Below are 15110 nucleotides of genomic sequence, written 5' to 3'. Positions count from 1 at the left end.
ACATAGCCACCCTTCTTTTCATTAACTGTCATAAGCTTGCCACCCATGGAGTCTGACAGTGTGTTGACTATAAGTTTTTTGGGCAACACCAATCACTGCCTCCCAGACACTGTTCTGAGATGTGACTGTTTTTCTCCTACGCCTCATTGGGGGACACAGACAGTGGGTGTTATGCTGCTGGCCACTAGGAGGACACTAAGTAAACACAGAAAAAAGTTAACGCCTCCCCTGCAGTATACAGTCTCTCGCTGGCTGGGAATTCCCCAGTTCATGCTTAGTGTCTGTAGGAGGCACTTGGTCTGGCTTCAGACCCCACCGTTTTTATTTTATCTTTGAATTTTCTGTAAATTTTTATTTTTTAATTAACGAAGTGAAGGGGGCGACAGTTCCTTTCTACAGCCCGCTCTCCCCCGAACCAACAACAGGCAAGCACGCGGAGTATACCTCCCTGTACACTTTCCTGCGATGACTGGGGCTGATTCTTCTGGCGATGGTTCCTTTACGGTCCCGGTACCCCACACGGATACAAGGGCGAGCGCACGGAGAATATTTGACCAGCTCCTTCGGATGCCCTGAATCAGCCCCATAGCTCTCCGTCCCCCTGCCCATAGGGTGGATCGATTGAGCAATACCCCTGTAACAACCTCTCCGGCTCTGCTACATTGCCTGGGAGCTTTTTTACATCAGGATCTGAGATGGGATGAAACCTGCAGGCTCCTAGACAGCGCAGACGGAGCGAGCACCGGATTGGAGGTATGGGGTCGGGTCCTGGTCCTTGGGAGAAGCGCTGAACGAGTCTCAGCGGCGGCCCCCCCGTTCCCCTCTTCACCCGGCGCACACTGCAGGTAGGCCCAAAAATTTAGTCCCAGGCTTTTCGGCCTACTAGGCCGCAATTTACATAGCGCCGCCTACTGTTAGCGCCACCGCCCAGGTCTTTGGCGCCTCTCACTCTGTACGAGAGGTGCCCTGCTAGTCTCGGGGGCCATGTCCTTAACCCCTTCTCTGCTCCATGGGCTCTGTGACGGCTGCGGGGGTGCGCGCACAGATGAACAACACCTGGTGACGCTACAGGGCCACCTATATTCCTCCCAGGGACACAGCGTCAGGACCACGGGTAAGCTGCTCTCTGAGAAAAGCTTAACCCCTTCGCTGCACATTCCCTGAGCTGCAGCCCAGGCTCTGCTTGTAACCCTTTCATGGGCACTATGTCTCAGTCTAAGGAAGCAAAAAAGGGGGCTAATAAGGAGCGCACTGCGTTCTTTACCGCTGGTACCTATTGCAAGACTGCCTTGCCCAGTACCCAGACTAATCTGCTATGCACGGATTGCGACCCGCCTTGTGCTAAAACGTCTTCCGCCGCCGCTGCAAGGTGCTCCCTGCATTTAGTCCCCCTGAGTGGGCTGCGTCCTTTTCACGGTCTGTGGAGTCACTGACCAAGGCTATAGACTCCTCCGGGAATCCTTTTTACCACCCGAGGAGGGTTTTGGGCCGGGAACTGTCCGCCAGCAGGGGCCGTGCTCTCTCAAGGGATCCTCAGGTCTCTAGAAAGTGGACCCATGACGCGTCTCCTAGTCACGCTCGTGCTTCAGCATCGGCGAGTTCTGTCTCTCGCTCTCCCTCTCCTAATGTTCGCAGAGAACATGTCTCTGACCTCGAGTCTGACATGTCAGTCCCTCAGAATTCCCCAAATGTCCATGAATCGCTTGATTCTCTGACAGTCAGCCAACAAGTTTCTGACGTTGGACGAGGAGAATATTCCCGCTCCGGAACACATTATCTCCTTTAAGAAGACTAAACGTGTACGCAGGGTATTTGCCAGCCATCCGGAGTTGAAGGACATTGTCTGGAAACGTAGGAACCGACCACATAAGCGGTTCACAAGTTAAAAGCCTATCGAGGCTAAATACCCCTTTACTCCAGATCTAATGAAGGATTGGTTACAGTCCCCCTCAGTGGATCCTCCTGTATTGTGCCTTGCTCCTAAAACGCTTTGATCGATTTCTGAGGGCTCTTCAGTCAGAAACCCCTCAGAGTGTCAAATTGGCTACCTCGCCAGTTCAGTTTTTGGAGCTTCATGACCGGCTTTTTTTTCTTTTTTTTTTTCCCCCATCTTTCGCGGCAACTTGAGTGGCTAAGGCAATGACCACTTGGGCAGAAGTCTTAAATACTGCCTTCCAAGGTGGCAATCCTCCTCCGGAGACAACCAGTGTCACCAAGCAGATAATTCACGCAGGGGATTTCGCAGTAGACACCTCTGTAGATGCCGCTAATTGCGCCGCTAATGCAGTCTCCATCAGAGGAGAGCCCTGTGGCTATGTGACTGGCGGGCAGATTCTACCTCCAGAGACTTCTCTGCCGTATCAAACTGGTCGCCTGTTTGGACAAGAAACTAGATCAGCTCATTTTTGACACTTCCGGGGAGAAGAGTAGGTTTCTTCCCCAACAAGGGGCTGCCCGGCCGTTTTCGGAATCAACAACCGACTCGTTTTTTGACCTTTTTCGCAACAGCTCCAGCTGGTCCTCCACAACCTTCTCTTCCGGATCAGGTCGGTCCCCGCGTGCAGACAGAGGTCCCCAGGTCTCTCACAGACCTAACCGCTCTTGGAAACCCTGGCCGACAGCATCTAGAGCAGGGGTCTCAAACTTGGCAGAGTAAATGGGCTGCACATAAAAAAAAAATTTGAGCTGGGGGGCCGCATTCCTTTCAAACTTAATACACCCCGTACACACGCGCCTCCGCAACCTCGTACACACTCGGGGCTCCGCTCCGTACACCTCGTACACTCAGGGCTCCGCTCCGTACACCTCGAACACACAGGGCTCTGCTCCATCCACCCTGTAAACCCCTCCTGACTCCACGCATAAACTTACCTTCATCCAGTACCATGACAACCAGCCCACAGACAGCAGCGTACGTCCTGCACACACTGAGGTCCCTGATCATGTGGCCCCTGACTCCTCCCCCTCCTGTGACCTCATCACAGGTCCTGTGCAGTGTGTGCGCACAGAACAGCCAATGCCATTGCCGCTCCTGAATGCATGCCTTCCCCCTGCCTTAGGGAGTGAGACGTGGTGCACCGCGGGCCGCAGATGCCTGCCTCAGGGGCCGCGTGTTTCAGATCCCTGATCTAGAGCTAAGGAAGCAGATCCCATAGATCATCTACTCAATGACTTGTTGTGGTATCCGGCAGACACCGACAAAGTAGGCGGCCGTCTGCTGTCATTTAGTCACAGCCTTCCTTCGGGCCGTTCATGCGCCGCAAAGTGACAGTCATCCTTCCGGTCCATCAAGACAAATGGTTCAGCATTTTTTTTATTCAAACCTTTCTTTGTGGTTCCAAAGAAGGAAGGAGCGATGTTCTGTTAAATCAGTTTGTCAAAGTACGGCGGTTCCGAATGGAATTCTTCCGATCGGTGTCGCCTCCATGCAAAAGGGAGAGTCCCTATCATCCAGCAGTTCCTGCATTTTGCAATTCGAGAAGAACATTTCTAGTTTGTTGCCTTTCCCTTCGGTCTCGCCACTGCCCCCAGGGTCTATACCAAGGCCATGGCGGATGTCATGGCCATTCTCCACACTCGGGGAGTGGTGGTACTGCCGTATCTGGACAACCTGCTGATCAAGGGTCCATCCCTTCCAGCCTGCGAGAAATCTGTGGATATCACAGTAAATACACTTTCTCGCCTGGGTCGGAAGATAAACTTCGAAAAGTCTTCCCCAACACTGGTCCAGCAGATTTCCTTTTTGGAATTGATCTTGGACTCTTCCCATGGGTTGGTCATTCTCACTCCAGGAGAAAAGGCCCGAGCCTTACAACAGGCAGCGTGGACTCTTTCCCGACCGGTTTCTCACTCCATACGTTTTCAGCATGATAGTTCTTGGAAACATGGTGGCAGCGATGGGAGCGGTCCCATTCGCACAGTTCCATTTCCGCCCCTTTACAACAGGGTTCCCCAACTCCATTCCTCAAGCCCCACCAACAGGTCATGTTTTCAGGATTTCCTTAGTATTGTCCAGGTGATAATTGCATCACCTGTACAATACAAGGGAAATCCTGAAAACATGACCCGTTGGTGGGCCTTGAGGACTGGAGTTGGGTAACCCTGCTTTACAACATGCATTTCTGTTAACTTGGGACAAGAACCCATTCTCCCTGGACCACCGGTTGCTTCTGTCCCTGCGGGTCAGACGAGCCACCAAGCGGGGGACACTGAAATCCTCCCTGAGTTAGGGGAAGTGCTTTCTCCCAGTACGGTGGTCGGTGGTGACCATCGACGCCAATCTCCTAGGCCGGTGTGCGTTTTTTTTCTTCGTCACCACATGGCACAGGGTCGTTGGTTAATTCGAGAGTCAAGTCTCCCCATCAACATCTTGGACATTCGAGCGATCAAATTAGCTCAACTGAGTTTCCACCGTCTCCTCGCAGGTCTCCCCATCAGGATCCAATCCGACAACGCCACGGCTGTGGCGTATATCAACCGTCAGGGGGGTACTCGGGGCAGGATATGGACATGTACGAAGTGAGTCACATCCTCCATTGGGCGGAGACCAACCATTCGCCCATCTCAGCAATCCACACCCCGGGTGGGGACAATTGGGTGGTGTTTTTTTTCTCTCAGTTGCCAAGGCCTTGCCTCAAGAGAGTGGTCTCATCCGGAAGTTTTTTTCAGCAGATCTGCCATCGGTGGGGGACTCCGGATGTGGATCATATGGCCTAAAGACTAAACAATAGGGTTCCTCGATTCATTACCCGATCGCGCGATCCATGCGCCATCCAAGCAGACACCCTAGTTCTGCCGTGGCACCGGTTCCGGCTCCCGTGCATTCTTCCCTTGCTCCCGAGGGTCATCAAGAAAATTAGAGCAGAGGGAATTGCAGTGATCCTAGTCGCGCCAGATTGGTCTCGCCGGCCATGGTATGCAGAACTAGTACAACTAGTCGCCGGCGTTCCCTGGCGATTTCCAGATCACATGGATCTACTCTCACAGGGCCCGATTTACCACCATAATTCCAGGGCCCTGTCTTTGACGGCGTGGCCGTTGAATCCTGGTTTTTAGCACAGGCTGTTTTTTCTCACGATGTGATTTCCACCATGATTAATGTTAGGAAGCCCTTGTCCATGCGCACTTATCACCGCACCTGCAGAACTTTCTTCTCGTTGTCCATGGTCGATCCCCACTGGTGTTTTCTATTCTTTCCATATTGGAATTCCTACAATCCGAATTAACGTCAGGTCTCGCGCTTAGCTCACTCAAGGGCCAGATTTCAGCCTTGTCAGTGCTATTCCAATGCAAAAATTGCCACCAGACTTCAGATGAAGACATTCATTCAGAGCGTCTCCCAGGTGGCGCCTCTGTGTTTTAAGAGCCATTGGGAATCATGGGACTTTAACTTGGTTCTCGGAGCCTTACAGGAAGCTCTTTTCGAACCACTGCAGGACGCACCACTAGCTATTCTCTCTTGGAAGGTGGTCTTTCTAGCAGCAATTACGTTAATTACACAAGATTCTGAATTGGCAGCCCTGTCCTGCCGTCCTCCGTTCCTGAATTTTCATCAGGACGAGGCAACTCTCAGGACATCCCCGTCTTTCCTGCCCAAAGTCGGGTCTTCTTTTCATCTCAATGAAGAAATTGTCTGGCCTTCCTTGTGTCCGGCTCCAGTCCATTGCAATGAGAGTGCCCTCCACACCCTCAATGTGGTCAGGGCTCTGAGACGGTACATCTCGCGGACGGCTCCCTTTCACAAGTCAGATGCCCCTGTTTGTACTTCCTCATGGGCATAGTAAGGGTCTAGCCGCTTCAAAAACAATGCTAGCCAGGTGGATTTGCTTGGCTATTCAGGAATCCTACCCTGTCTGGGACACACCTGTCCCAGCAGGGATTCAGGCGCATTCTATCCACTCAGTGGGCGCCTCTTGGGCCATTCGGCACCAGGCGTCGGCAGAACCGGTCTTCAACACTGCGAATTAGTCCAGCCTGCATACCTTTACAAAACATTACCAAATTCATGCTCAGGCCTCTGCGGATGCAGCTCTTGGCAGACGCATCCTGCAATCGGCAGTACCACAGTATTAAGCAAGTGGTACATGGGGTATTAGCAGTTGTCTGCTCCCCTCCCAGGGACTGCTTTAGGACGTCCCACTGTCTGTGTCCCCCAATGAGGCGTAGGAGAAATAGGGATTTTTGTGTACTCACCGTAAAATCCTTTTCTCCGAGCCAATCATTGGGGGGACAGCACCCACCCTGTTTGGCCTATTGGCTCCCTGTTAGCATTTTAGGTTTTGACAGAGTTAAGATTGTCATTCGTTTAATGCTCCTACTGCTTTTTTCACCGAACTGGGGAATTCCCAGCCAGCGAGAGGGTGTATACTGCAGGGGAGGAGTTAACTTTTTTATGTGTTTACTTAGTGTCCTCCTAGTGGCAAGCAGCAAAACACCCACTGTCTGTGTCCCCCAATGATTGGCTCGGAGAAAAGGATTTTACGGTGAGTACACAAAAATCCCTATTTCCTTCACCGTAAATCTGGCGTTTAAGGGCCAACAAGTTTTCAATAGGGTTTAGGTCAGGTTACCTAGAGAAAGTAATTTTTGTCATCTTTATGGCCTTTACTGACTAGCTGAGCAGTGGAGACTTCGATGCATTTGATGAAGCCTTGTGCTGCATAAAAATCATGGTTTTCTGGAAAGAAGAAAAAACTGCAAAATAGTGGAAATAATTACTCACCTCAAATAATCTCCCCACAATGTCATGTAAAATACAGCAATTTGTAAGAATTAGATTGAAATATAACTTTTAATATATAACTCAATAAAATATGCTAATCTTTCTGCCTGTAAAAAGGAGGTAAAGTATCTCGCCAAGATATAAGTGTCCTTTCGCATGTACTTCAGACCCATCACCCTTCTTACCAGAACCGAGGCAGAGATGGGAGGGAACTGTTTTACTCTGCACATAGTATGATAGAGACCCTAATTGTGCCTTAGTTCTGTTGAGCAATCTATTGTGAAGAAACGCATCGAGACACACACAAGGTTAGTGCAGGGCCACCAAATTTAGCCTAGCACCTTGACAAAGGAAAACGCAAAACGCATGTCGGTGGCGGCGTGGTACGTGTCCTTCCTTGTACGGACTATGGGTAAGCATTGAGATGGTAGGATGGCTTAGCCTTGGGTTTTTTTGTGCACATTACTATTAGGCTTTGGTTTAAGTAATATATGTGGCCCACCCATACCCTTGATAATATTGGCACTTAGCACTTTATTGTGGTTCTAGTCCATCCATGTTTTAGGACACTTTTTAGCCACTACTGTATTGATCCTGTTGCTAATTGTTTCTCTGTACCTTTTTTGTACTATTTTTGTTTACTTCTTTAATTTTGTTTCTAATAAAATTACACTTCTTTTACATGTTTATGGACTTTGTACTCCGTTTCTTATTGTTTTCATATGCTTTTTAGGAGTGTCCTACCTTTATGCCCAACACCTAGCCACATGGCTTAGGGTGCTGGTTGTCATTTTGTCATTTATGGTTCTTTATATGGTTTCTATGTATCTAATTTGCCAAAGTGGTACTCTGTTATAAATTTAGAATTCTCCACTAGATATTTAGACACATTTAGTTCTGCCATCTCTTTCCTGGCATACTGTACACCAATATTTTGTGCTAAAATAATTTTCTCCAGTTATAAATTAGGCAGTTTTTTATTAGCCATCTTTTCTAACCCAGACCCTCCTCAAAACATGTATCTAAGACAATACATTTATTCATCCTGCTGCCCATCCATCTGTCCAGTGTATGATATTACCTATCTAGGTCTTCACTTGTCTGATGATTCTTTTCTCCTCTCTCAGACCCAGCACTATTTCCTGCTCTGTTTCCTGTTGAAGTTCCTACCTTCTTCCTTCTGCTGTCTAGCCTGTTTCTGGTTCTCGCTGCAGACGTTCTGTGAGATTTCCTCCCGTAGCAACATGACAAACTGTTCTGGGATTGCCGTGTACAGGTATGGGAACCTATGTTAATAACTGTATCTGAACTGTTCTTCTGTCCTTGTTCTGACGTTATTCATCATATTCACTTCCTTTTAGCAACTCTCCCGGGGCACCGGATTGGTTCGGCTCTTTGTCTGGGGCTCTTCTGCTAGCTCAGAAATTCTGTGCTTGTCTCATTGTTTTGCACACAGGTAAGTGCCTTGCTTTATTTTAGATTTGAGAAGGCCAGCGCAATTTGTAGTTTTTTAAGGGAAGCTATCATCAGAAAATGACCTATTATTTAAATCAGGTTTTTGTGTTGGAGCTATTTTTAGAATCTAACTTCCTGTTGCTTCAGGAAACAACACGTGTACATAGCCACAATAGTCAGATCACGACCCTATCTTTTGTTTTGAAGCCTGTGTTTTTAAGGTAACTGTTAAGTGAGGAGTACCAGGGTCAGCTGTGACATTGCCTATTGTGATTGGTGGATTATGTGTTATCAGCTGTGTATGGATGAGATGCCTATTGTTGTAATTCTGCTTCTGACAAGAAGCTTTGCTGAAAACCCTTCATGAAAAGACAGGGAATAAAATTTGTGGCCAGTGTGACAATTGCAAGATTACCAATTTTGTTTATATTTTTAAATAAAGATTGTAATATTAAAAAAAAAAAAAAAAAATCGCTAAAATTTTAAAAAATAAATACAGAAGAAAAGCTTGATTTAAATAATAGGTAATTTCTGAGTTGCTTAATTGAGGGACATAGGAAACCATGGCCTACCAGAAGGGGATTTTAGGGTAAAGGGCCTTTTACACATAGCGAGATCGCTAAAGCGTCACCGATTTTGTGACGCAACAGCGATATCGCTAGCAATCTCGCTACATGTGACACTTACCTGCAGCCGAACCCCTCCCCCCCCTTCGGATATCGCTGATCGCGCGAGAACGTCCTAGGCCAATTTATCCTCGTTGGCGTCCTGCTGGCGCTGACTAGCGACGCATGGACGCAGGCGGAAGTCGTCATCATCGCTGCGGTGTAACTGGTAAGAGTGACCGCCGACAGATCGCTTATCGCTGCTGTGTCGCTGGTGAGATCTGCCTGTGTGGCAGCTCACTAGAGACCATTTAGCGATGCACCAGCGATCCTGACCGGGTCATATCATTGTCGGGATCGCTGGTGCATCGCTAAATGTAACGGGACCCTAAGTGTCCTCTTTTTTCCTTAAAATGACTAAATTCTCTTTCAACAGTTTTTATCTCTGTCAGCCATGTCCATCGATCAAGGTCAGTGTGGATGAGAAACCCCTTTAGTAATGTGTGGTGGAGTTTAACTATTCCTGTGCTGTAAGTATTCAGTAGTCCTGATGAAGGGTGCATGCTTTCATGTTTTATAGGCTTCTCAGTTTTTTTATCCTCCTCTAGGGTATTGGCACAAGGACTTCAGACAGCGCTAGACTTTCAACTCTGGGCAAATCCTGGTGCACCTCTCACTTTTCACATACGGGACATCCCTTTGTTGTCCTGGCTGCTGGGGCCACTTTCTCTTTTTCTTGTTCTTATCGTCAATGAAATTGTCAAATTGCACGAGATCAGGTATGAGAGCTGCCACAATACTGTGTTCATAGTAAATTCACCTCTAATAACTGTTCTATCCAAATGACAGAAGTAGGTTAAGCTTCATTCAGACACATATTGTACCTTTGTTTAAACTGTTCCTACCATAATGACATGTCAGAAATTTTCATTATGGGGTCAGAGTGCTGGTTACAATGATTGGGCTAAATTGTTCTGTTTTGCACATTGAGCTTTTGCTTGTTATAGACTTTGTATGAATCTTTACTCTGCATGTTCATCTCTCTGAGCAGAAAGTACCGGACCCAGCTCTGTGCTCACTGCTTCTGTCCCCTTTGTTTTAGCAGCTGATTAGTCTAGAAAGGTGTACTTTTCTAGCTGTCTGTATACCAAATAACACACAGTATCCAAATGATGCTGTAAGTTTTGCTGAGCAGAACTAAGTGTCTGGGTGTTACATACAGAATATAGATAGTTAAACACCAGAGTATAATACGCAAGTCTGAATTGGTCTTTAGGTCTACTTCACATTTGTGTTACTTATTTTTAGTTATAACCATCTACAATAAATACTGAAGGACAGAATATAGTACGCACATACACTTCAGTAAGAAATAGCCAGGTGCTCTGTAATAATAAATAAAACAGAAACAAACCATGCCAAGTGGCATGGCAGCATGTATAGAAAATATTACCAAAAGGGCACCAAATCCAGGCAGCAAACTTCGCCTGACACCCCTGGGTATACAGTGGGGGGGAGAGTATTTGGTCAGCCACCGATTGTGCAAGTTCTTCCACTTAAAAAGATGAGCGAGGCCTGTAATTGACATCGTAGGTAGACCACAACTATGAGAGTCAAAATGAGAAATCAAATCCAGAAAATCACCTTGTTTGATTCGGCAACATTTATTTTGCAAATTATGGTGAAAAATAATTATTTGGTCACCTAAAAACATGCAAGACTTCTGGCTCTCACGGACCTGTAACTTCTTCTTTAAAAGGCTCTTCTGTTCTTCTGTCCTCAACTCATTACCTGTAATAATGGCACGTGTTTGAGCTTATCAGTATAAAAGACACCTGTCCACAACCTCAAACAGTCATACTCGAAACTCCACTATGGTGAAGACCAAAGAGCTGTCGAAGGACACCAGAAACAAAATTGTAGCCCTGCACCAGGTTGGGAAGACTGAATCTGCAATAGGCAAGCAGCTTGGTGTGATAAAATCAACTGTGGGAGCAATAATAAGAAAATGGAAGACATACAAGACCACTGATAATCTCCCTCAATCTGGGGCTCCACGCAAGATCTCACTCCGTGGGGTCAAAATGATCACAAGAATGGTGAGCAAAAATCCCAGAACCACACGGTGGGGACCTAGTGAATGACATGCATAGAGCTGGGACCACCATAACAAAGGCTGCCATCAGTAACACACTACGCCACCAGGGACTCATCCTGCAGTGGCAGACATGTCCCCCTGCTAAAGCCAGTATATGTCCGGGCCCGTCTGAAGTTTGCTAAAGAGCATTTGGATTATCCATAAGAGTATTGGAAGAATGTCTCATGGTCTGATGAAACCAAACTTGAACGGTTTGGTAGAAACAAAACTTGTCGTGTTTAGAGGAGACAGAATGCTGAGTTGCATCCAAGGAACACCATACCTACAGTGAAGCATGGGGGTGGCAACATCATGCTTTGGGGCTGTTTCTCTGAAAAGGGACCAGGACGACTGATCCGTGTACATGAAAGAATGAATGGGGCCATGTATCGTGAGATTTTGAGTGCAAACCTCCTTCCATCAGCAAGGGCATTGAAGATTAAATGTGGATTGGTCTTTCAGCATGATAATGATCCCAAGCACACCGCCAGGGCAATGAATGAGTGGCTTCGTAAGAGGCATATGAAGGTCGCGGAGTGGCCTAGCCAGTCTCCAGATCTCAACCCCATAGAAAATCTTTGGAGGGATTTGAAAATCCGTGTTGCCCAGTGACAGGCCCGAAACATCACTGCTCTAGAGGAGATCTGCATGGAGGAATGAGCCAACATACCACCAACAGTGTGTGCCAACCTTGTGAAGACTTACAAAAAACGTTTGACCTGTGTCATTGCCAACAAAGGATATGTAACAAAATATTGAGATGAACTTTTGTTAATGACCAAATACTTATTTTCCACCATAATTTGCAAAATAAATGTTGCCCAATCAGATAAGGTGATTTTCTGGATTTGTTTTCTCATTTTGTCACTCATAGTTGTGGTCTACCTATGATGACAATTACAGGCCTCTCTCATCTTTTTAAGTGGGAGAACGTGCAAAATTGGTGACTGACTAAATACTTTTTTCCCCACTGTATATACTGTATTTTTATTTATATTGTAAAAGAAAGATTGTCTTTATAAATTTTGTCCTGCACTATTTATTGTGTAGGTGGTTGGATTGTTAATCCGTGCTAGATATGACTTTAACTCAATGGGAAGGAAAGTTGTGTATGTTAAAGGCACCTGCCTTTAAAAGCAGAGATGGGAACCAACGCTGATCACTGTTGATGTCTTAAAGACCTCAATCACTGACACTGCAATCCAGCTGCTCGTTCGGGCGCCCATCAGGAAGCTGATGGGTCTCTGAAAGCCAAGGGCCTGCTGATTAAGACCCCAGTGCCTGTCATGTCAGTTCACTGGTGACGTCCACCATATACACTCACTGGCCACTTTATTAGGTACACCTGTCCAACTGTGTGTTAAGACTTAATTTCTAATCTGCCAATCACATGGCGGCAACTCAGTGCATTTAGGCATGTAGACATGGTCAAGACAATCTCCTGCAGTTCAAACCGAGCATCAGTATGGGGAAGAAAGGTGATTTGAGTGCCTTTGAACGTGGCATGATTGTTGGTGCCAGAAGGGCTGGTCTGAGAATTTCAGAAACTGCTGATCTACTGGGATTTTCACGCACAACCATCTCTAGGGTTTACAGAGAATGGTCCGAAAAAGAAAAAAAATCCAGTGAGCGGCAGTTCTGTGGCCGGAAATGCCTTGTTGATGCCAGAGGTCAGAGGAGAATGGGCAGACTGGTTCGAGCTGATAGAAAGGCAACAGTGACTCAAATTGCCACCCGTTACAACCAAGGTAGGCAGAAGAGCATCTCTGAACGCACAGTGCGTCGAACTTTGAGGCAGATGGGCTACAGCAGCAGAAGACCACACTGGGTACCACTCCTCTCAGCTAAGAACAGGAAACTGAGGCTACAATTTGCACAAGCTCATCGAAATTGGACAGTAGAAGATTGGAAAAACGTTGCCTGGTCTGATGAGTCTCGATTTCTGCTGCGACATTCGGATGGTAGGGTCAGAATTTGGCGTAAACAACATGAAAGCATGGATCCATCCTGCCTTGTATCAACGGTTCAGGCTGGTGGTGGTGGTGTCATGGTGTGGGGAATTTTTTCTGGGCACTCTTTGGGCCCCTTGGTACCAATTGAGCATCGTTGCAACGCCACAGCCTACCTGAGTATTGTTGCTGACCATGTCCATCCCTTTATGACCACAATGTACCCAACATCTGATGGCTACTTTCAGCAGGATAATGCGCCATGTCATAAAGCTCGAATCATCTCAGATTGGTTTCTTGAACATGACAATGAGTTCACTGTACTCAAATGGCCTCCTCAGTCACCAGATCTCAATCCAATAGAGCATCTTTGGGATGTGGTGGAACGGGAGATTCGCATCAGGGATGTGCAGCCGACAAATCTGCGCCAACTGTGTGATGCCATCATGTCAATATGGTCCAAAATCTCTGAGGAATGCTTCCAGCACCTTGTTGAATCTCTGCCACGAAGAATTGAGGCAGTTCTGAAGGCAAAAGGGGGTCCAACCCGTTACTAGCATGGTGTACCTAATAAAGTGGCCAGTGAGTGTATATACACTGTGTGTGTGTGTGTGTGTGTGTGTGTGTGTGTGTGTGGTGTGTGTGTATATATATATATATATATATATATATATATATATATATATATATATATATATATATATATATACACACACATAGTATAATTTCTTTTTTTTTTTTTTTTAGAAAATTCAAATATTTTTTAAGCCACTAGTATATTAAATAAGCTATACAAGTTTTATATCACTGTAGTAGTACGGACCTGGGGAATAATTTTTACTCCACAATTAACATCGTAACAATGAAACCCAAAATACTATGGTGGAATTGCTTTTTTTCATAATTTCATCACACTTGTATTTTTTTTTGCCATTTTCTCATGCATTATATAGTAAAATAAGTACTGTGATTCAGAAGTACAACTTGTCCCTCATATGTCTACATTGCTGTAAAAATAAAAGTTATGGCTATTTGATAGCGGTGAGTCAAAACTGAAAATTGGCTGCCTTCTTAGGGTTAAATTGATTGTTTAAAGAAAATGGAATTCATAAGTTTTGTATGAATGTTGCCTTTGTCTGCATTAAATAGAAAATAGTAGCAATAAGGTTTCCTCAAATTCTCCCTGAACCTTCATTCTTTTTTTTTTCTTAATTCCAGGGTTCGTGTTCGTTACCAAAAGCGACAGAAGCTTCAGTTTGAAACCAAACTTGGCATGAACTCACCATTTTGATTGTGCTGCTTTCCTCACTGTGTTCCGTGGGGGCAGGGTCTGGTTCCGACAGCTTAAGATGAAGGGGGGGTGGACAGATCACTGATATAGCCAGCCGTGACCTGACCGCTGGTGCCTCCCCCACCTCCGGTGCCTCCACAGTCTCCCTGCCTGTTTACATTGGATTAGCAGATGGAGAAGCTACCCCATTACGATTCTCTTAGACGCCTCTTCAGTGCACTGACAAAATTGAGGGAGGGGTGAAGAGTTTTTCTAAAGCAATGTCTAGTCCTGACACATCTTGCATGTGCATCCCTGGTGGAGCAAAGCTTGGTTCTTCTATCGCTCTTCTTCTGGCCTCTCTCCATATGCATGGCTAACTAGCATGGGAATCTCTGATGTCCTTCATACTACTGGACTGCGTCTCACTTTGCAGCTAGGCACAGAATGAAAGGAAAGTTGTTTTTATTTTAAACGATGTATATTTTCTATCAAGGATTGCGAGATTGTGATTTGGTACTAAATCATGTAAATAAAACAGGTGATTAGATCTCTGGTGTCTGTAAAAAATTACTTAAGACAGTCTTGTTTCTCTTCCATGGAGAAAAGTGTGCCTTTCTAAGGCTATGTTCACAAGTACAGTTACAACAGATCCAGCAGAAATCCGTTAGCAAAAAACTTGTGCAGGCACAATTTCTTTGTCCTCCTGAAGTCTATGGAAAACGGATACTTTAAATAGCCATCAGTTTTTCTCCCATTTGAAAAGGATCCGTTTTTTACGTAATGAATCAGTTTCAGATTCCTTGAAAGTGCACATGTCCAGTAGTATTTAATTTATTTTTCCACCTCCAGTTAGCAAAAAAAACTGATGGCTAATTAGCTGATCTGTTTTCCATAGACTTCAATGTTTTAAAAAAAAAATGGGTCCAATTGAAATCATTTTTTTTTTTTTTTTTTCAGACGTCCAAAAAAA

General features: G+C 45.9%; 1 protein-coding gene across 4 annotated transcripts in view; it reads left to right on the top strand.

Annotated features, from left to right (window-relative positions):
- Positions 1-14687, top strand: part of TMEM94 (transmembrane protein 94) — a 114304-nt gene extending 99617 nt beyond the window's left edge. For all 4 annotated transcript variants that reach the window (XM_073588003.1, XM_073588004.1, XM_073588002.1 and 1 more), the window contains 5 exons: positions 7849-7997; positions 8083-8177; positions 9218-9311; positions 9390-9560; positions 14086-14687. In XM_073588003.1, coding sequence (XP_073444104.1) covers positions 7849-7997; positions 8083-8177; positions 9218-9311; positions 9390-9560; positions 14086-14158 — 582 coding nt within the window. In that variant the 3' untranslated portion in view covers positions 14159-14687. The remainder of the gene's footprint in view (positions 1-7848; positions 7998-8082; positions 8178-9217; positions 9312-9389; positions 9561-14085) is intronic.
- The last annotated feature ends 423 nt before the right edge of the window (positions 14688-15110 follow it).

This window comes from Dendrobates tinctorius, unplaced genomic scaffold (assembly GCF_039654945.1).
Source record: "Dendrobates tinctorius isolate UK_male_01 unplaced genomic scaffold, ASM3965494v1 ptg000103l, whole genome shotgun sequence".
Taxonomy (NCBI): Eukaryota; Metazoa; Chordata; class Amphibia; order Anura; family Dendrobatidae; genus Dendrobates; species Dendrobates tinctorius.
This window is presented reverse-complemented; position numbering and strand designations above follow the sequence as displayed.